We start from the raw sequence: 21,360 nt of genomic DNA, 5'->3' as shown, positions 1-21,360 counted from the left end.
TGTGTCAGAAATTATGCCCAGATTTTCAACAGTGCAGAGCTATTGATACCCCTAATCCCTGTGTTGTTCTGTTGGATTCTCCCAGAAGAGGACGCCGCCCCAAATCACTCACAAAAGGCGTCTCTTGATGCAACAAGCAAGAGGAATTTATTCAGGAACCAGCTAGCTGGGGTCCAAGTTAGCCCGATGCAGCAGGTCTCAACAAGGACCCTGAACACACAAAGCCAGAAGTTTTTATAGCATTTTCAAAGGGGCAACATTTCTCACAACTACAATATAGTGTTTTTCCATAGACACATAAATCTTTGGCTGGCGCCACATCCTGGGGGTCTGGTTAGATAAAGTTACCTTCGGAATGTTTAGGGTGGTTCTAGCAAGATAAGCTTGGTATGTATGATTAACTGATTTGAGGTTAGCTAACTAAAGGTCACTACATTTAACACTGGCTGACTAACTTGTTTTTCAAGATTCTAATAATTTTCCTCCTTCTAGGTTAGAGGGTGGTGTTTAAGCCTTTAAGATGGCTGTACTTATGATAACTTTTGATTTTTCAGATCCTACAGTTCAAGGGTCAACTGTACACACACACATATGGCAGGAGAATATAGAAAACTTAGGAGGAAAGAAAGTCATGGTTCAGCTTTCACCAGATTTTTGGTTATTTCTAAAAGTGCTCTGACCAGCCTCAAGGACTTGCTCCCCATGGCAAACTACAATATTCTTCAATTCTGAGTTTTATTCACAAGGCTACCCACCAGAAAGCATTATCTTTCTGGTCTATAACAGGGCCATGTCTGGAGGTCTCTTTGATCAACTGAGAACAAGTTGAATTTAATTCTCCTGGAAAGAAAGTAACATGAGCAGATTTTATGGTTGATTATTCAAAGCCCTTCTGCTTCAGATGATATCAGCTCCTTAGCACCATTTGGAAATCTATGAGGCACAAAATCTCAATCACAGTATACATTAGTCATGGAGCGTAGAGAATATAGTCAGTGGTTCTGTAACATCTTTTTATGGTGACAGATAATAACTACACTAGTTTGGATGAAGATTTAATAATGTGTGTAACTGCTGAATCCCTATGTTGTACACTTGAAGCCATTATAACATTGCATATCAACTATACTTCCATAAAGAATATATTTTAAAAATTTATGGCCCATGAGAAGTCACTGCTCATTCCTTTTTTTGTTTTGTCTCCATAAGAAGATTAGGATGACTCCACAGTAGCCATAAATGAAATGTATTGCCTTCATACAGATGTTTAAATGATGAAATGAGCTGGTGTAAGGAAATGTGGCAAAATTGCATAAGGAAAACACCCAACAAATAGCTCTTATTCCTGTTATAAGCAGTGCAACTACCGATATGCATCCTACAGACACAGATAGTGACTGAGACTTGCCTCCACTTTCTACTGGTTAGAGTCAGGATTCATTTAATGGGTACTTTCCTCTTTGGCTGTGAAGTTGGTGCCATCAGGTAGTGGTTCTGCATCTCATCCATGCATCGTCTGAAAGTCTTTCTCCTTCACCTTGTATGATTTTGATCTAGCATGCACCATCTTGCTCCCTCCCTGAGATGACAGGATTGAGGTGAGGGTGGCAACGTCATGCATCTCATCAACATGCTCCCTGACATTGGTCCCATGAAGTCAAACTAACTGCCTGCTTCTCAGGAGAAAGTCCACACTCTCAGGAGGGTTCTAATGCTTTTATCGACCTGGCATCCCTGAGTTATCACCATAAGTTGATCTTTGACTTCATGAATACGTCCTTCTCTCTCTCTATGTCCTGCTCTCTCACCTTTACACATGCTGTTTTCTTTGTGTCGCATCCGTTCTCTTCATATCTGCCTGGAAAACATCATTATAACCTTTCAGGTTTAGAATCACCTCTCCCAGAAAAGCCTTCTCTAATTCTCCCTTACACATTGTTGGGTGCTCCTATTGTATCCTATCCTTCCTCCCAAACTCACATTTCATTCTATTATAATTAAGTGACCAGTATCTTCTCCCACATCCAACAGTAAACTCCAAGCTATAGGTGTCTTGTCTCTCCTGATCACCACTTTATGACCAGCATGGAACACCAAGCCCAGAATAAGTACTCAACAAACATTTGTTGAGTGCTAAATGGATTCAGAACAAGTATAAATCCAGACTGATATTTCTGGGAAGACACCTTGAGGCATGCCCCAGTAGGATCCTTACTGGTCCTGGTAATTGAGAAAATAGTTACAAGATCACCTTGAGGTTTCATTTTAAACTTCTGCAACTCAAAATTCAACTCTTCCAAGCCATGCAATTCCACACTTTTGTCCAAGACCCTCGATGCTGTGATGATACTTCCTGGGAAGTTCCCAGGTGTCCTTGTGGTCAGGAAGATGAGGTGATTTTTTTGTTGATGAGATTCTTCAGGGCCCCCTTCAGGTCCCTGTTCCTCAGGCTGTAGATGAAGGGGTTCAGCATGGGAGTGACTGCAGTGTACATCACAGCAGAGGCTTTCTCTTTCATGGCTGTGTGTACAGATGAGGGACACAGATAGACCCCAATGGTGGTCCCATAGAACAGGGCGACTACAGAGAGGTGAGAACTGCAGGTGGAAAAGGCTTTCTTCCTGCCACCTGCAGAGGGGACCTGCAGGATGGTCATGATGATGCGGGCATAGGAGGCCAGGATGCAGAGGAAAGGTGTGGCAATCACCAGCCCAGCCACGATGAGCACAAACATCTTGTTCACTGAGGTGTCAGTGCAAGAAAGCCTGAGAAGTGGGGTGAGGTCACAGAAGTAATGAGTTAACTCATTGTTGCTGCAGAAAACCAGGCGTGTCATCAGGAGGATGTGAGTGAGGGAGATGAAGCAGGAAAACACCCATGGGGTACTGGCCAGCAGGGCACAGAGGCGGGGGCTCATGACAGTGGTGTAGTGTAAGGGGTGGCATATAGCCACGAACCTGTCATAAGCCATCATGGCTATTAAGAGACTGTCAACAATGCCAAAGAAATGGAAGAAGTACATTTGGGTCAGGCAGCAGGCATAGGAGATGAACTTGCTCTTGGTCTGGATATTCACCAGCATCTTGGGAACAGTGTTGGTGGCCAGGCCAAAGTCAACCAAGGAGAGATTGGCTAAGAAGAAGTACATGGGGGTGTGGAGGTGGGCATCTGAGCTGATGGCCAGCATGATGGACAGGTTCCCTAAGGCCGTGACCACATACATGCAGAGGAACAGAGAAAAGAGGAGATACTCCTGCTCTGGATCATCAGAAAGCCCCATGAGGATGAATCCTGATGGACTTGTGTGGTTCCTGGCTTCCATTGGCATGATTCCTCTGGAAGTATTGAAAAAGGGAAGGTACATGAATGTTATGAACATTATTATGGAAAATGAAATGTGTTCTTACTGAATTTCCTACCTGTACTCTTTGCAACACTAGGTTATATATGTTTTGGACCTTGAGCTCTTAATAAAGTACAGGTTTCAAGACTTACTTCAGGGGACCTTGACTGAATATTCCCATTTCAGATAAAGACTATGAGAAGATAGCATGCATAGATCTTTGCTGAAAGAACCATTAAAGGATATGCTTTGGGCTAAAATAAACTGAATCTAGGGTAAGTCATGTCCAAGAAGCCTTCATGTATCATGAAATTGGTATATTGGTAGGATAATTTTAAACAAACCACTGAGTCTGTAAAACATAATCATCGTAAAATGTATATGCACAGGGTGAATTAAAATACTAGGCAACCACAGATAGTATGAGAGGTAATTTTAATAAAAGTTCTCTAAGTTTCTTATATTCAATTTTGGAATTGAAATATTGGGTATTTTACACATTTTATGTCAAGCATTAATGATAAAAGATTACATGTAATGACTAAAATAATGGATATAAAATAAACTTGAAGATTGGTACTATGGGTATGCTAGAAATAAACAGATTTTTATCAAACCAATTGGAACAGGGAAGGTATGTGGAAGTTGACTCACACTAATTCACAAGAACTGATTCTTGAAGTTTAATTAATTGTACGCATGTTAACTTAAAATTGACCACTGTGTGAATACTTATACATGAGAATCACCAAAAGCTGGGATTTAGGATGTGGCAGTTGGCCTACAATTAAGTTGGAAGGAATATATTCCAAAAGATGCCTCCAATGGGACACAAACTGCATGTTTAAGAGCTTCCCTTAACAACTCACAATTTGATGATTACTAGAGAGACATACAACTGTCATACTCATGGTTTCATTCATTGCAGCTAAAGCGTACAGATTAAAATCATCCAATAGAGGCCTCACCAAAGGCAGAGTCCAAAAAACAACCCAATAAAGAATCTTTATTTTCGCTCCTCCCAGGCCTCATAGACTGCATTACTTTCAATGCACTCAGAATATTGCCAATCAGGAGAGCTTTCCTGAGCCTCAGACTCTTTACTTAGGCTCCATCAATAGGCATGATTGATTGCCCACATGACTCATGTCAGCCAATAAGGCATGACTCAAATCCCCCCTCCCCCCAATCACATTATGACTACCTGTTGGGGCCATTGCCTCCCTAAGACTATCTGGTATAGCCAATCCCTACCCCAGGTCACACAGTGTATGACCCAAGATCTCCATGCAAACCAAGACCCTCTTACCAAGCATGACATTCCTGAAACTCAGAGATTACCTCCCAGAAGCTTTTAGAGTGAGGATAAATTCTTTATCACACAGGCAATCCCCTCACGCACATCCTTATCTAAGACTCTTGCAGCAAGAAGATCATATGCCTAACATTTGGTGCTGCCAATGTAGAATATGGATAAATTTAAATAAATGGTTAATCCATCCTATAAAGTGATCACATCCATTTTCATGTTTTTCTAATTTGATCTACCTTTATTTATACATTACACTAGAAATTCGTACAAAATAATTGAGCTTAGAAAGTAACGAATGTTTTGCAAATTCAGCTCTTCCTCAGGCCAGTCATTTTCCACTACCATTACACAGCAAAGAGGCTTTACCACAATTTCCTGATACAGTTTTGTAGAATGGCAATAGATGCAACCTAAAAAATAAGACTCAAAGACAAGGGAACCTTACTAGAGTTCCACTTGGTCACAGGCAATTAATCTAGCCCACGATCATAGCGTATGACCAAAGCGTCACCCAGACCATGGCAGTCAGAGTTGCAGGCTTCCATTTGACTGGGTTTCATTCCAAAAGCAGGACTGTTTTCTTTCAGACATCTGGTATAATTGAGTTAAGAGACAATATCAGCCTTCACGCAGGGCCTGTCCCAAGCCACCAGTGTAATACTGTATTTCCCTCACTGCCTAATCTATTTATTTATTCATTTGCCCTTACTTACTACAGGCACACCATAGAGATATTGCGGCTTTGGTTCCAGACAACCACAATAAAGCAAATATTTCAATCAGACAAGTCAAATGAATGTTTTGGTTTCCCAAGACACATAGAAGTCATGTTAAGGCTATCCTGTGGTCTACTAAACATGCAAAAGCATAACGTCTAAAAATGATGTACACATCTTAATTTTAAAAATAGTCTGTTGCTAAAAAATGCTAACCATCATGTGAGCTTTCAGCGAATGGTCATCGCTGACCACAGATCCCCACCAAAAACGCAATAGTAATGAGAATGCTTGAAATACTGTGAGAGGTACTAAACTGTGATAAAGAGACATGAAGTGAGCAAATGTTGTTGGAAATATGGCACCAATGAACTTGCCTGAGGCAAAGGGGTCATCAATCTTCAATATGTAAAAAAATGAAATATCTGCCCAGTGCAATAAAATAAAGCATGCTGAAATAAGGTATGCCTGTGTTCCTCTTTTTATCCATTTATCATTTTGTTTTGCCTATCGTTCAGACGTTTGTCTGCCACTGTGCTGGTCTGGAGGGTAGGCAGAAATCATAGCCAACCAAGTGCCTTCCCTCTGCCTGCTCCCATTTATAAAGGCCAAAATTACATAAGCAGAGAAGCAGCAGCTATACTGACTACTAGGTAAAATAGCTCTATTAGCGGTAAATCCTGATTTTGCTGAAGTGCACACCAAAATTTCTGAATTTTGGTTGAAGGCAAAATTCTAAATCATCAGGCTCTTAGGAATTCTTCCATAAAGATTTCAAAGTATAGTTACAGTTTCTTAACAAAAATGTTATCTTGAAAAGATATCTACACCCCTTTGGTAATTGTAGCATTATTTACAAGAGCCAACACATAGAGGTAACCTAACTGTCTATCTCTAGATGAATGGAGAAAGAAGATGTGATGCATATACACAATGGAATATTACTCAGCCATAAAAAGAAGGAAATCTTGCCATTTGTGACAATGTGGGTGGACTTAGATGGCATCATGTTCAGTGAAATAGGCTAGGCAAAGAGAACTACCATATATATACCCATATATTTTCACTTAGATGTGGAATCTAAAACAAACAAACACACAGAAAAAAAACAGAAACAGACTCATAAATACAGAGAACAAACTGGTAATTGCCAGGTGGAGGGGGCCTGGCAAATTGGTGATGGGGATTGAGAGGTATAATATGCCAGTTATGAAATAAATGTCATGGGGATGAAAGGTACAGCACAGGGAATATAGTCAATAATGTTGAAATAACTCTGCATGGTGACAGATGGCAACTATGCTTATTGTGGTGAGCATTTCATATGTATATAAATGTCAAATCTCTATGTTTCACTCCTGAAACTAATAGAATATAATATGCCAACTATAATTCCATTAAAATATTTTAAAAAGTAAATAAAAGTGTTCTTACAGGCTCTTGATTAGGGGTCATGTCTGAACCTGGCACCCACTGCATCAGAAAGGAAAAAATTAAGACAGGATGATGTGAAGGAGAATCACATAGTCATACACCATCCTCCTCCAAACTCACTTCTTTTGATTTCCAGGAAAGGTGGAGCAACCATTCTGGAGGAGGTATCTCCCAGACCCCTCAGGATGGAGTGAGGTCATCTTTGGGAAGGTGTGTAAGCCTGCACTTCATGCCTTCATGCACCCCATTTCTTTTAGACAACTGTTTCAAATGCTCTCTCTGACCCACACTATTACCCTGAGGCTGAAAATGTGCTTCTTGGTCTGATGTGATTCAGTGGTCCAAGTTGGTACACTATCTTCTGCTTCAGTTCTTTTCCAGTAATTTGAACATCTTTGTCTGCCACCCGGGATGTAAAGCCCAGTCCAGGGTAAGTATCTGTTCCTATCCGGACCCATGTGTTCAGCAACTCAGCTTGTGTGTGAACTTCCTTTGCCCCAAATCCAGACTTGGACTGGTGTCAGATTTGCTATGACATTTTCCTTCACCTCCATTTGAGCTATTACAGGAAGCAATAAAGAAGTGAGTGCATGGAAACTAAGCTTGTTTCTTGCTAGTTTACATTTCTGAATGCATTCTGTGAGTTGGTTCCCGGGGTTTGGATCCATCACATCTAAATTTAATGGATAACTTCTACCTCCAGGGACTGATCACAACAGAGCTGCAGTGCCATGCATAGGGTGACCCTGAGGCCATCCAAGAATCAATGTGGAAGGATGAGCAGGTGTTTTTCCATTGAGTTCAAGTCATGCTAGTGAATCCCATGGATGCAAACTGTAGAGAGTTGGTGCACTATGTAATTAAAGCAAACACAGTCCACTAGATCATCCACACGTCTGACAGCTGAAGGTTTGGGGAATGCCCTGAGGTTCAATGACTTGCTAGGAAGACTCACTGAGAAATTTTATAGTCAGGTTTATGTTTCATTATAACTACAGGATATTTTTAAACCATCCAATATTGATTAAAAGCATCCAGGAAGCGTGAGACATCAAAGTGGCATCATAAGGGTCCCTCTGTCCCTCTGTTCCCTGACAAAGATAAACAGTTAAAGACCTATCTGTGAACAAAAACAGACCTGTGAGTGCTCTAGAGTCCACCTAAGAAATTGTAGCAACAGGTCCATTTGGCCAACTTCAACCCATTCCTCAAGCCAGCATTGCTCAGCACCACGACAGACCTTTCCAGCCAGAAAGAGTTCCCTTAACCAGGAAATGAAGAGTGAGGTGAGCAACCAACTTCTCCAGCCTTTTGGGGTTCCCCACACAGGACTCACTTACATCTTATCCCACCCAAACTGGCAAAGCTAAAAAGTACAGAGACAGTTGAACAAAAGGAAGAAAAGCCACACAGTATCAGCCACAGAGCTGGCAGGTGATCCCAGTTCCTGGAGATTTGCTCTGCCAACACACATGGCAGATTTCACCACTGAAGAAAAAACTAATGATTTGCATGGACTCTGCCAATTTCACCAGCTTTTGCACCACAGATATTACTGCTCATGGAGCCCAGCCTCCCCTACTCTCCTACTCCTCTACTCTCTCTCTCTCTCTCTCTCTCTCTTTCTCTCCCCCCCCACCCCCTTTCTCTCTCTCCTTTCTTTCCTTGGTCCTCCAAGTCCACTTACTGGGATATCTTTCCTCTCCTTGACATCAGCACAGAGGCATGAGTCAAACTTGGTTCAGTACCCTCCCTGGTGAGAGACAATAAGATGCTGGCTCTGCCTCCAGGAGTAGACCGAGATGGTGGCATTAGATCTGGGAGGCAGAAGGATGCCTCATAGAGGCACAGGTAGTCATACCCCTGGTACAAAGTGGAAAAGCCGGGCTGGAAGATAAATGGTAGGAACAGAGGGAATATTTACAGTTTCTGGGCCCATAAGAAATCAATTCCCAAGGCTTCTTGTTAGACAAAATGTCCAATTTCGCCTCCATTCCCAGAATAGTTCAGTTTCCTATGGGGACTGGGACAAGGCAGCAGGAAGCCCGAATTGACTATTCTAGGTCTTCAGGAGGCAACTTGGGACAAGTTGTATGTTTCCAACTTTCCTGTCCTTGGGGAATAAGCTCCCCTGGTCTCCTAAACTCTGTCTCTCCAAGATCCAGGGCTGGTCACAGAGGAGGTTTCCATTCTTCCTTGAAGCCAGTCTTCCTCACCACTTTAGGAACCAAGAAACATCTCCCTACATTTACCCAGTGATATAACACCAAGAAACAAGACTGCTTCCAATTGCCTTCCCCTCAAGGGGGCAACTCTCTATAGAGACGCCATGGTTTCCTCCCAGTTCTGCTAAGGCAGCAAGTAGAATCTCCCCCAATGGGCACACACAGAGACGGGGCTGTGCAGGACCTAGGGTTGCATCATGGGAGTCTCTATCTTTGCATTTGTTGGAATTCAGTTTTATGGGTTCATTGCAAGATAATTGGATCATGTGTCCACTCAATAAACACCAATGGAACTGACTGATACATTAAGTGCCAGTTTTTAAAAACCCTTAATTTAAAAACCTATAATTAAAGACAAAGGTAAAGAACATAGTACTAGGCTGAGTCCTATGAAACTGTCAATATTCCACCATGTTTGACCAACAGAACTTGCAGCTTTTGGCATACTTATGCTGTGCCCTGAGTCAGCAAGTGGGCAGGACTGGGGTTTAGATACATGGGGACCAGCCTGGATTCATGGTGTGGGCCTGGCCCCTGAGCATTTATGGGTTGGCCTGGATCCTGGCACTGGTGACCATTACTGGATGGTGGGCCTGGGGTTTGGGTGTGTGGCACTTGGCCTGGGTGTAGGGGCCAGTTCAGCACAAAGGAGAGTCACAGCCTGTGTGCTTGAGACCCCACCTGGGCCTGGAGCAATGGGGTTCAACAAGAGGCCAGGGTGAGCTGGGGTCATGCCTGGACCATGGCAGCCAGGACCACAGGAGATGGCCCAGTGCCACAGTGTGCTGGGAGCCTGTATCTGGGGGAGGCTGTCTGGATTATAGGTCCACAGGAATGGGCAGGGGTTAGGACAGGCCAGGAGTCTGAGGTCAGGGCATTCAGCCCAGTGCTGGGGCAGACCTGGCAAAAGGGGAGCTGGCCTGGCCCTGAGGTGAGCCAGGACCAGGGTCTGAGGTCAGTCACTTTGGATGGGGGAGCCTATCTGGAGCCTGGGGCTGCTGGAGCCCACCCGGTGCTGGGGTGGCTGGGGCCTGGGGCAAGGAGAGCCAGCCTGACAATGATGGGCATCTGTGCCAGCCCCAGTAGTGAGGCTGGTGGTTCACTGCCTTCTCCCTCTGTCACGAGAAGGGAGTCTGTTCAGGCAGCCTGGCCTCAGGAGGGGTGGCAGAGGTGATGCAAACCTGTCTTACTTCTATGCATCCTTTCTTACTTCTGTGTTTTGCTCAGTGCTACAATCACCTAGCTGGACTTATGAGCTCTTGGGAAGGTATTGTCCTGCCTGGATAATTGTTTCAATTGATGTTTCTGGGAGGAAATAAGTGCTAGACACTTCCACAGTGCCATCTCACAGGTGTCACTGTACCCCACCTGGACTTTTAAAGTATCATGGAACCAATTATCTTAAAGGTGCTGCCAGCTGTTGATGCTTCAGAACACCACCCGGAAAATGTTCTAGAAGATGCATGCTAAGTTTATTAGACCTAATGCAACAAAGGAGAAGCCCATCTTGACAGAATCTCAATACTGTTCCAGAATGGGGATATCAAGGCAGGGTATTTATGAGGTCTTAGTGCCCAGGCTGGGTGACTTCAAGTCAGGATCTGTAAGGCAGTGTGTGATGGGTGTGGGATGTGTGTGTGTGCATGCCTGCGTGTGGGGTGATGAAAATATATGACAACTAGATAGAGGTGATAGTTTTGGATACACTAAATACATTCACAACCCTATGAATGCCTAAATAACTGTGACTGGCACACATAGATATTACACTGCAAACATAAACGATGAACAGAAAATAGCTACATTGGAATTCATCACAAATTTAAACTTTTGTGTAATACATGGCAACCCTAATGCATTGCCAGTGGGAATGGGAAAATGGTACAGCCACTATGGAAAACAATCTGTTGTTTCCTCAGAAAGCTAAACAGAATTATCAGATGACTGAGCAATTCTACTTCAGAGTATAACTATACACTCTAAAGAACTGAGATAGGGGCTCAAAGAGATATTCATGGGTCAATAATAAAAGAAGTGTTAGTCACAGCTGCCCATATGTGGAAACAGCCCATGTCCATCAGCTGATGAATAGGTAAAGTGTGGACCATCCGCACCGTGGAATATTATTCAGCCGTGAGAAGGAATGGCATTCTGATGCATGGCACAATCTAGATGAACCTTGAAAACATTATGCTAAGCAAAGTCAGCCTGACACCAGAAGATATATATTGTACTATATGTCAAAAGGAATAAAAGCAAACCTCATTAAGGTAGAATCAGGAAGCTAGAAGCTGAGCAGCACCACTCCCTATCAATTGCAAACTCCAGCAGACAGATGATGCACATTGCATGTCCTTCGAGAGACTCATTTGCCCTGCAATTCACCCAATGAGCAACTGTCATCACCCTGTGCTCCTGCTTCTCCACAGAACAACCCTTCTCAACTTCCTTCTCCTCTTCCATAAAATAAGGCTCCTCTCCTTTGTTTATTATACTAGACTATGTTTTTCCCCTGCCTGCATGGCCCAAATTACAATCCTCTGCTATTCCCAAATAAATCCATTTTGCTAGTAAAAAAAAATGGCTGTTTTATTTTTAAGGTAAAGAGATTCACAGACACAGAAAGTTGTTTAGAAATTACCAAGTTTTAGAGAGAGGGGAAATTGGCAGTACTGTCTTGGCAGTTACAAAGTTTCTATTGGGGGATGCAAAAGATTTGGGAAAAAGAGCCCCAGAGTTGCAATAGCAGGAAGGTAACTAACACCAATGAATTAAAAACACTTAATGGTTAATGTTAATTTTTCATGAGGGAAATTTTACCTCCCCTGAACCTCCCCCAAACACCCATTAACCATGAACACTTCCAGTAATTGAAATGTGGCATGACTAATAACCTAATCTTCTACTCATGAGATTTATGGAGTGCAACCACGGGGAAGAACTCTTCATCAAGTTAGGCCTATGTCACTGAAGCAAAGGGGGACTGAAGGTCAAGAAGGTCTGTGGGTTGTGACCCTGGTGACATCAGCTGACAGATTCTGCTACAGACTGTGGGAAAGATTTGAATGGCAGAAGTACATTGTCAAAATAAAAGACAAATTGTTTAATTTGTCAAATGTTTCCTGTCAAATAGCATTAGCTGTAGGATCTTATGAAAGCCCTACATCTAAAGATGCAGCACCCTGCCAGGTTATTCAGAGAACCTGCCTGGCTGATTGTCCAATGCACACAGAAGAAAAAGGGTTCTCAACCGTCAACATGCTCATCAGAAGAAAAGGGTGGAGAAAATGGCATTACTAGATAATAATCTTTCCTATAAAATGATAAATTGTGTTATACTTCCAATAATTTGGTAGCATGTCCATAGAGAAGAATTATACCTCTTCTTTTTTAATAACCAAGATTTCTTCAGCTTGAGTTCATGTGTTTCAAAATCAACTCAAACAAGTGAGATATCCTAACCATACCAATACTGTGAAAGACAAAGCTGAGTATAGTGGTGACACTGGCTTCCTGTTCACAGAGTCAAAGAATGAAGTTTGCAAATGCTCAAGGTAGGAAAGCAGGAGAAAAAGGCTTTTTATTCAGAGAAAGCATAAATACAGAACTTTCAGTGCATGCTGGGAGGAGACAAGAGTGCCCATGTCTGGTCTTTGTCTAGGGCTCTATATCCGAGACATAGCAGAGTTTCTAATTTCTATGGGTCCCCACTGGAATGCTGTCCATTGTTTTGATGAATCTCTTTGAAAGTTGTCTATATTACTAAATTTAGCATGCTCGTGCCTATCTGCCATCAAAATGAAAGAAAATGCAAGGACATTCACGCCACAAGCATCATGTTTTTGCACATTCCTGAGGCTCTCAGTAAGCATCCTGTTTTTGTCCTTTCCTGAGGCCCTTATCCTGCTCTAACTGGACAGGAGCTGTCCCCTGTCTTTTCCCTGTCTCAGTGGGTTCTGATATCATTCTGGGAAACAGTTTAATAGAAATATGTCTCAATAATGACCAGATTGGGGTAAGAAAGTCCAGCTCCCTTCCTGTCAGTAGGCCTAAATCTGGGACAAGATCTACACAGTCCTAACCACTGGATAAGGCAGAAGCTAATTCCCACCTAGGACCATGGCCTTGCTTACATACTCTTGCTACCCTAACCACCATCTTCCATTTTATTTTGAGAATGTTCTCCCCAGAACACTGTAAGAGGATCCCAGGGCCCAGGTATGGAACATGGCCCATAACTGACTTTAGACAGCTGAAATTATTTGTCAATCATCCCAGAGTGAGACAAAGAGCAAAATCATATTTCAAGCCTAAGTTGACAGGCCCCTAGCCATCATATTTTCTAGTCATTTTACAGAATCTTAGTAACTGAAAAGTTAGACACTCTGAAACACCAGAAGGCCTTTCTTTTCGACTCATTCTAGACCTGACTCAAATAGGACGACAAAATCATTAAAGGAGAGGTATCCTCCTGATGAGTTTCCTAAAGGCTCCCTTCATGTCCCTGTTCCTCAGGCTATAGATGAAGGGGTTCATCATTTGTGGGACTACAGTGTACATCACTGAAGCTGCTGCAGCCTTTCTGGAAGAGCCAGCAACTGCAGAATTAATGTACACACTCACTCCTGTTGCATAGAACAAGGAAACAACTGAGAGGTGAGACCCACAGGTGGAAAAGGCTTTATACCTTCCCCCTGCTGAGGGCATTTGCAAAACAGAGGAGACAATTTGAGCATAAGAAAAAATGATCCCAGAGAGAGGAATACCTGCAAATAGGCTAAACATAACAAATATCACAAAGTTATTGATGAGGGTATCAGAGCAGGCCAGCTTAATGACCTGAGCAAGTTCACAGAAGAAGTGGGAGACTTCCCTGTTTGTGCAGAAGGACAGCCTCAAGACCATCAGACTGTGGAGCAGGGCATCCCCGATGCTGAGGAGCAGAGAGAGTAGAATCAGCTGAACACAGAGTCGGGGGTTCATGATGACCGTATACATCAGGGGGTGACAGATGGCCACATAGCGGTCATAGGCCATTGCTGCAAGGAGACAGCTTTCAAAACCAATAAAAACCAGGACAAAGCAGATCTGCATGAGGCATCCTGTGTAACTGATGTGCTGACTCTGTGCTTGGATGTTCACCAGCATCTTGGGGATTGTGGTTGTGCTTAAACAGATGTCACCCAGGGACAGGTGGGAGAGGAAGAAGTACATGGGGGTGTGGAGAAGGGGGTCAGAGCTGACAGCCAGGATGATGAGCAGGTTTCCCAGGATGGTTAGAAGGTACAAGGACAGAAAGACCCCAAAAATGAGTGGCTGCAGTTCTGCATCTTGTGTCAGTCCAAGGAGGAGGAATTCTGAAACATCTGTGTGGTTTCTGGGATCCATGTAGTTAATGAACCTATAGAAAATATTGGGTGACAAGAAAATAAAACACACAGTCTGTTTATCAGCCACAGCACCTGGGCATTTGTTAGAAATGCCAATCCTCGGGTCCTTCTCTGTCTTACTGTTGATATATCCCGGGGCTGGTGCCCAGCAACATGTTTTAAAAATCCCTGCAGATAACACTGACCTACGCTAATGACTGAGAACTGTTATCCTAGAAGCATGCTCGTGCATCCCATCAACCCCAGGTAATACAAAAATCTTTTCCTCACCTTTTATTTCTCTCTATCCTTCTTCCCTCCCTCCTTCTCTACCCTATTCTTCCTCAATCAGCTTATATTTTATTGAGAATGACTGTCTGACACACTTCACCAAGTCCTGGGAGCAGAATAAAGATCATATAGGTTTATTCCCTCAGGATATTCCACTCCTCCAGGCAATCAGAAAGATGAGAATGAAATTACAGAATCTCTCTCATCTTCAGGATCGTCTTCCCTTAATGTGAGAGACATTATATGATAAAAACAAAACCCAGCTGCATGGGGAAGGATGAAATGCATAAGAGACTGAATAGACAGATATGAAGAGTGACAATATGTGCTGGGAACACACAGATACATAAGAGAGCACCAGCACCAGGCATCCTAACAGGCTTGTCCTGTGCACCCGAGGTTCTCTGACTCCTGAGGAGAGAAGATCAGAGGACTGGTCTTTGGTATAATATGTAGACTCAGACACTGTGACTTTAATCCAGGCTCCTGCACTTGCCATGGGAGCTGGAAAAACTTTTTAACTGCTGAGAAAGAACCCCAGCATGGAACTCTCACAATGATAAGGAGTGAATAGATTAGACCCACCAGCACATGGGACCACAAACGGTACCCACATACTGATATTTCCTACTGTGACATTTTTTTCTTCCATTAACCATAGCACCTGGCTTGTTCCCTTCCTAAAATGGACCTGCTGTGGAAAGAAGAACAAGGAGAGAACATGCCTAGGGTGATAAGTGCACATTTCAGGGATGGGTTGATGGACTGAAAGTTCTTCCAGAAATATTGGTCATGTACAAGGAAAGAAAGGAAATACCAACATATCAATTTGGCATGGACATAAAAACACAAAAATGAATTAAATAGTAAAATAAACATGATACATGAATCAATACAGTGAAAACTTACAGTAGAAAAAAATAGTTTGATAGAAAGTCTATGGCATGCAAACATTTTATATATGTTTAAAATGACTTTGGTGTGTTACTTTGAGTGATTACTCAAGCATTAAAAATTACAGAGAATGGTGGTTAATGACTGAGTTCCCTCCAGCCAACATTAGCAAATTCACACTCTTCCCCATACTTCCAAAAGGTATTTTTATTGCAGTAAACAAGAGGTATATCTGAAGCCCCACATCAAGGTTTGTACAATTTGGGTTCCTTTCCTTCCCAGCAGGAAACACTGCACTAGCTTGACATCCATTATCCACCTGCACTTTTTCTTATATTAGGTACTCTGCTCACAAAACCAACTGCATTGTTCTTGCTTTTTAAGGAGGTGTGCACGCACAGAATCATGCTCTGCCTGTATTTACAATAGGCTTTCCTTCTAAACATACATTTATTGATGTTCAGCCTACCTCACTCTTTTTAACTACTGTGGATTATTCTATATTGTACATCCTGACTCAGGACTCCATTTCCAGCTGAGGGTATTATAATATTGTCATCAGAATAAATAATATGTAATTTAAAAAATATATATCACAGTAGTATTTAGTAATGCATATAATTATTGCATTGCTATGTTCTACATATGAAACCCACATAATATTGTATATCAACTGTACTCAAACTAAACAAACACACACACACACACACACACACACACACACACATATATATATATATGATCACAATATGAAAGCATGCCTGGGGAATACCATCACACTGGTGCTGACTGTGGATGGAGTCAGGAATTAAGAGGAAGTTGAAAGGGGTGCTTCCTGTATTTCTACAAATGTGTTGATTAAAAAGCATAGGCATGAAGCTGATAATAGCAGAATGCCAATGTCTGGTAATTCTGGAAAGGGGTTAACAGTGGCATTCCCAATTGATTATGCTGCTCTTATAGTTCAAAACAATGAAGAAGGACTAGTAGACAAAGGAGGCAGGCTGATCTGTGGGTCTGGGCGTGCCCTCCTCCTGCTCAGACCTCACAGTCAGGCAGCCAACATGACACCAGCTCTTCCTGTGGGTGGACATAAGTGGCTTCAGGTGAAGCCGATCACCTTAGGCAGGAGCACTCCTGGCAGCTTGTGAAGATGCATGTTTCCTAAATCCGGACCTCTTGTCAGAGCATTGTCTAGTGGATATTATGTTACCTGGGTGGCATCATTGCAGGATGATGCTTGACATGCTTCCTGGAAACCGAACAATGGAGACATAGGATGCCTTTGCAAAGGGCAGAAAGACACAGTGAAATCCTGGGTTTCTGGGCAAGAGGGACCATAGCAGGGAAATGGCCCAGCTTTTGCTTCCTGGCTGGGCAGCGCTGTTGAGTGAGGTGATCACAGACCCACTATTTGCAGCCTCTGCATCTCTGGGGGCTCCACATCCAAAGCTCCTCATTAGACAAACCTTATTATTATTTAGGTCCCAAGACAGTGCAAACCCTTAAAGACCAAGACTCTAGAAGGAAGGCAATTGGGATGCCTGCTTCCTTACACTGTGAGGCCAGGTGTTTACCATGTTTACCATCCTTTTCTCTCTTCCCATTGCACACACCTTGTCATGTGGAAAGTTCCGCCTTCTCAAATAGGACCCAGTCTGTATGTTTCTGTAGAAGCTATGTTATCTAATCCAGTTAGTGTTATGAGGAAACTGATTCTAAACTTAAGTGCAAAAATATAGTTTATATTTTGTGTAAAAAAATACATTTTAAAATATACCTAAGTAATGGTAAAATGCACTCAGATGTTTCATTCAAGATCCCCTGAAAGTTCCCTAAGTATTTTTTATTTTTTTAAAATTTTAATTAATTTCTATTTATTTTTTACTTTGGTATCATTAATCTACAATTACATGAGTGATATTGTGGTTACTAGACTTCCCCCATCACCAAGTCCCCCTCACATACCCCATTATAGTCACTATCCATCAGCATAGTAAGATGCTGGGCAGACATAGTAGAATCACTACTTGTCTTCTCTGTGTTGTACAGCCTTCCCTGTGCCCTCCCCTACATTATGTCTACTAATCATAATGCCCCTTTTCCCTCCTTGTTCCTCACTCCCACCTATCCTCCCTATTCCCTTTCCCTTTGGTAATGGTTAGTCAATTCTTGGCTTCTGTGAGTCTGCTGCTGTTATGTTCCTTCAGTTTTATTCTTTGTACTTATACTTCATAAATGAGTGAAATTATTTGATACTTGTCTTTTTCCACCTAACTTATTTCACTGAGCAAAATACTCTCCAGATCCATCCATACTTTTGCAAATGGTAGAATTTCTTTTCTTCTTATGGCTGAATAATATTCCATTGTGTACATGTACCACAACTTCTTTATCCATTCATGTACTGATGGACCCATAGGTTACTTAAATTTATTGGCTATTGTAAACAATGCTGTGATAAACATAGGGGTGCATATGTCTCTTTCAAACTGGGCTGCTGCATTCTTAGGGTAAATTCCTAGGAGTGGAATTCCTGGGTCAAATGGTATTTCTATTTTGACTTTTTTGAGGAAACTCCGTACTGCGTTCCACACTGGTTGAACTAGTTTACATTTTCACTAACAGTGTAGGACAGTTCTCCTTTCTCTACAACCTTGCCAACATGTGTTGTTGATTGTCTTTTGGATGGTGGCGATCCTTACTGGTGTGAGGTGATATCTCATTGTGGTTTTAATTTTCATTTATCTGATGACTAGCGATGTGGAGCATCTTTTCATGTGTCTGTTGGACATCTGAATTTCTTCTTTGGAGATCTGTCTGTTCAGCTACTCTGCCCATTTTTTAATTGGATTATTCTCTTTTTGTTTGTTGAGGTGAGTGAGCTCTTTATGTATTTTGTATGTCAACCCTTTATCAGATCTGTCATTTATGAATATATTCTCCCATACTGTAGGACACCTTTTTGTTCTATTGATGGTGTCCTTTGCTGTACAGAAGATTTTCAGCTTGATATCATCCCAATTGTTGATCTTTGTGTTTTTTTCCCTTGCCTGGGGAGATATGCTCATGAATAAGTTGATCATGTTTATGTCTGAGAGATTTTTGCCTATGTTTCTTTTTAAGAGTTTTATGGTTTCATGACATACACTCAGGTTTTTTATCCATTTTGAATTTACTTTTGTGTATGGGGTTAGACAATGACCCAATTTCATTCTCTTACATGTAGCTGTCCAGTTATGCCAAACCAGGTGTTTAAGAGGCTGTCATTTCCCCATCGTATATCCATGGCTCCTTTATCATATATTAATTGACCGTATATGTTTGGGTTAATATCTGGACTCTGTATTCTTTCTGTTCCACTGGTCTGTGGGTCTTTTCTTGGGCCAGTAAAAAATTGTCTTGCTTACTGTTGGTTTGTAGTACAGGTTTTAATTGGGAAGCAAGATGCCCCTGCTTTATTCTTCCTTCTCAGGATTGCTTTGGCTATTCGGGGTCTTTGTGGTTCTATATGAATTTTAGAACTATTAGTTCCAGTTCATTGAAGAATGCTGTTGGTATTTTGATAGGGATTGCATTGAATCTGTTGATTGCTTTAGGCAGGATGGCCATTTTGACAATATTAATTCTTTCTAGCCAAGAGCATGAGATGAATTTACATTTGTTAGTGTCCTCTTTAATTTCTCTTAGAAGTGTCCTGTAGTTTTCAGAGTATAGTTCTTTCACTTCCTTGGTAATGTTTATTTCTAGGTATTTGGTCTTTTTGATGCAATTGTGAATTAAATTGTTTTCCTGACTTTTCTTTCTGCTAGTTCATCATTAGTGTATAGGAAAGCAACAGATTTCTGTGTATTAATTTTGTATTCTGCAACTTTGCTGAATTGAGATATTAGTTGTACTAGTTTTGGACTGGAGTTTTTAGGGTATTTTATGTACAATATCATGTCATCTGCAAATACTGACAGTTTGACATCTTCTTTACCAATCTGGATGCCTTCTATTCCTTTGTTTTGTCTGATTGCTGTGGCTAGTACTTCCAATACTATGCTGAATAACAGTGGGGAGAGTGTGCATCCCTGTCTTGTTCCTGATCTTAGAGGAAGAACTTTCAGCTTCTCATTGTTAAGTATGATGTTGGCTGTGGGTTTGTCATTTGTGGCCTTTATTATGTTGAAGTACTTGCCCTCTATACACATTTTGTTAAGAGTTTTAATCATGAATGGATGTTGAATTTTGTCAAATGCTTTTTCAGCATCTATGGAGATGATCATGCGTTTTTTGTCCTTCTTTTTGTTGATGTGGTGGATGATGTTGACGGATTTTTGAATGTTGTAACATCCTTGCATCCCTGAGATGAATCCCACTTGATCATGGTGTATGATCCTCTTGATGTATTTTTGAATTTGGTTTGCTAATATTTTATTGAGTATTTTTGCATCTATGTTCATCAGGAATATTGGTCCGTAATTTTCTTTTATGGTGACGTCTTTGCCTGGTTTTGGTATTAGAGTGATGCTTGCTTCATAGAATGAGTTTGGAAGTAGTCCCTTCTCTTCTATTTTTTGGAAAACTTTAAGGAGAATGGGTATTATGTCTTCTCTATATATCTGGTAAAATTAAGCAGTGTCTCTCAGTGTCTCTATCTGACCTGGGGGTTTTGTTCTTGGATAGTTTTTTTATTTCCATTTCAATTTCATTCCTGGTATTTGTTTCACATATGTAGGTGCACCTGTGTTGGGTGCATAGATATTTATAATGGTTATATCCTCTTATTGGGATGCCCCATTTATTATTATGTAATGGCCTTTATCTCTTGTTACTTTCTTTTTTTGATGTCTATTTTGTCTTTTACAAATACTTCAACACATTCTTTATTCTCCCCATTGTTTGAGTGAAATCTTTTTCCATCCCTTCACTTTAGTCTGTGTATATCTTCGGGTTTGAGGTGAGTCTCTTGTAAGCAACATATAAATGGATCTTTCTTTTTTATCCATTCTATTACTCTGTGTCTTTTGATTGGTGCATTCAGTCGATTTACATTTAGGGTGACCATCAAAAGGTATGTATTTGTTGCCATTGCAGGCTTTTGATTCATGGTTATCAAAGGTTCAAGGGTAGCTTGTTTACTATCTAACCATCTAACTTAACTCACTTACTAAGATATTATAAACACAGTCTGGTGATTCCTTCTTTATCTCTCTTCTTATTCTTCCTCCTCTATTCTTTATTTGTTATGTGTTTAATTCTATACTCTTTTGTGTTTCTTTTGACTGTTTTTGTGGATAGTTGATATTGATTTTTGCCTTTAGTTAGTATTTGATTGGTCTGCTTTCTTTACTGTGATTTTATTTTCTCTGGTGACATATATTTAGCCTTAGGAGTGCTTCCATCTAGAGCAGTCCCTTTAAAATACCCCATAAAGGTGGTTCATGGGTGGCAAATTCTCTCAACTTTTGCTTATCTGGAAATTGTTTAATCCCTCCATCAAATTTACATGATAATGATGCTGGATACAGTATTTTTGGTTCAAGGCCCTTCTGTTTCATTGAATTAAATATATCATGCTATTCTCTTCAGACCTGTAAGGTTTCTGTTGAAAAGTCTGATGATAACCTGATGGGTTTTCCTTTGTAGTAATCTTTTACCTCTCTGGCTGCCTTTAATACTCTCCCTTTGTCTTTTATCTTTGCCATTTTAATTATTATATGTCTCGGTTTTGTCCTTCTTGGGTCCCTTGTGTTGGGACATCTGTGAGCTTCCATGGTCTGAGAGACTA

At 41.4% G+C, this 21,360-nt stretch overlaps 2 protein-coding genes across 2 annotated transcripts; both read right to left on the bottom strand.

Annotated features, from left to right (window-relative positions):
• Positions 1-1,422: 1,422 nt before the first annotated feature.
• LOC118971485 (olfactory receptor 1M1) lies at positions 1,423-3,592 on the bottom strand. The gene is made up of 2 exons (XM_037013056.2): positions 2,252-3,592; positions 1,423-1,858 (listed from the first exon to the last, which is right to left on the bottom strand). The coding sequence occupies exon 1, from the start codon at positions 3,377-3,379 to the stop codon at positions 2,381-2,383; it is 999 nt and encodes a 332-aa protein (XP_036868951.2). The 5' UTR covers positions 3,380-3,592; the 3' UTR covers positions 1,423-1,858; positions 2,252-2,380.
• Positions 3,593-13,482: 9,890 nt separating this feature from the next.
• Positions 13,483-14,418, bottom strand: LOC108388440 (olfactory receptor 7G2-like). Its single transcript, XM_037013156.2, has one exon. The coding sequence runs from the start codon at positions 14,416-14,418 to the stop codon at positions 13,483-13,485; it is 936 nt and encodes a 311-aa protein (XP_036869051.1).
• Positions 14,419-21,360: the final 6,942 nt, after the last annotated feature.

Source organism: Manis javanica, chromosome 13 (genome assembly GCF_040802235.1).
Source record: "Manis javanica isolate MJ-LG chromosome 13, MJ_LKY, whole genome shotgun sequence".
Classification (NCBI taxonomy): Eukaryota; Metazoa; Chordata; class Mammalia; order Pholidota; family Manidae; genus Manis; species Manis javanica.
Note: the sequence above shows the minus strand (reverse complement) of the source record. Positions and strands in the feature narration are given on the sequence as shown.

Bases quoted from the DNA above. Each gene is read 5' to 3' on its own strand.
- LOC118971485 (XM_037013056.2), bottom strand. From the start codon at position 3,379: ATGTTCATAACATTCATGTACCTTCCCTTTTTCAATACTTCCAGAGGA.
- LOC108388440 (XM_037013156.2), bottom strand. From the start codon at position 14,418: ATGGATCCCAGAAACCACACAGATGTTTCAGAATTCCTCCTCCTTGGA.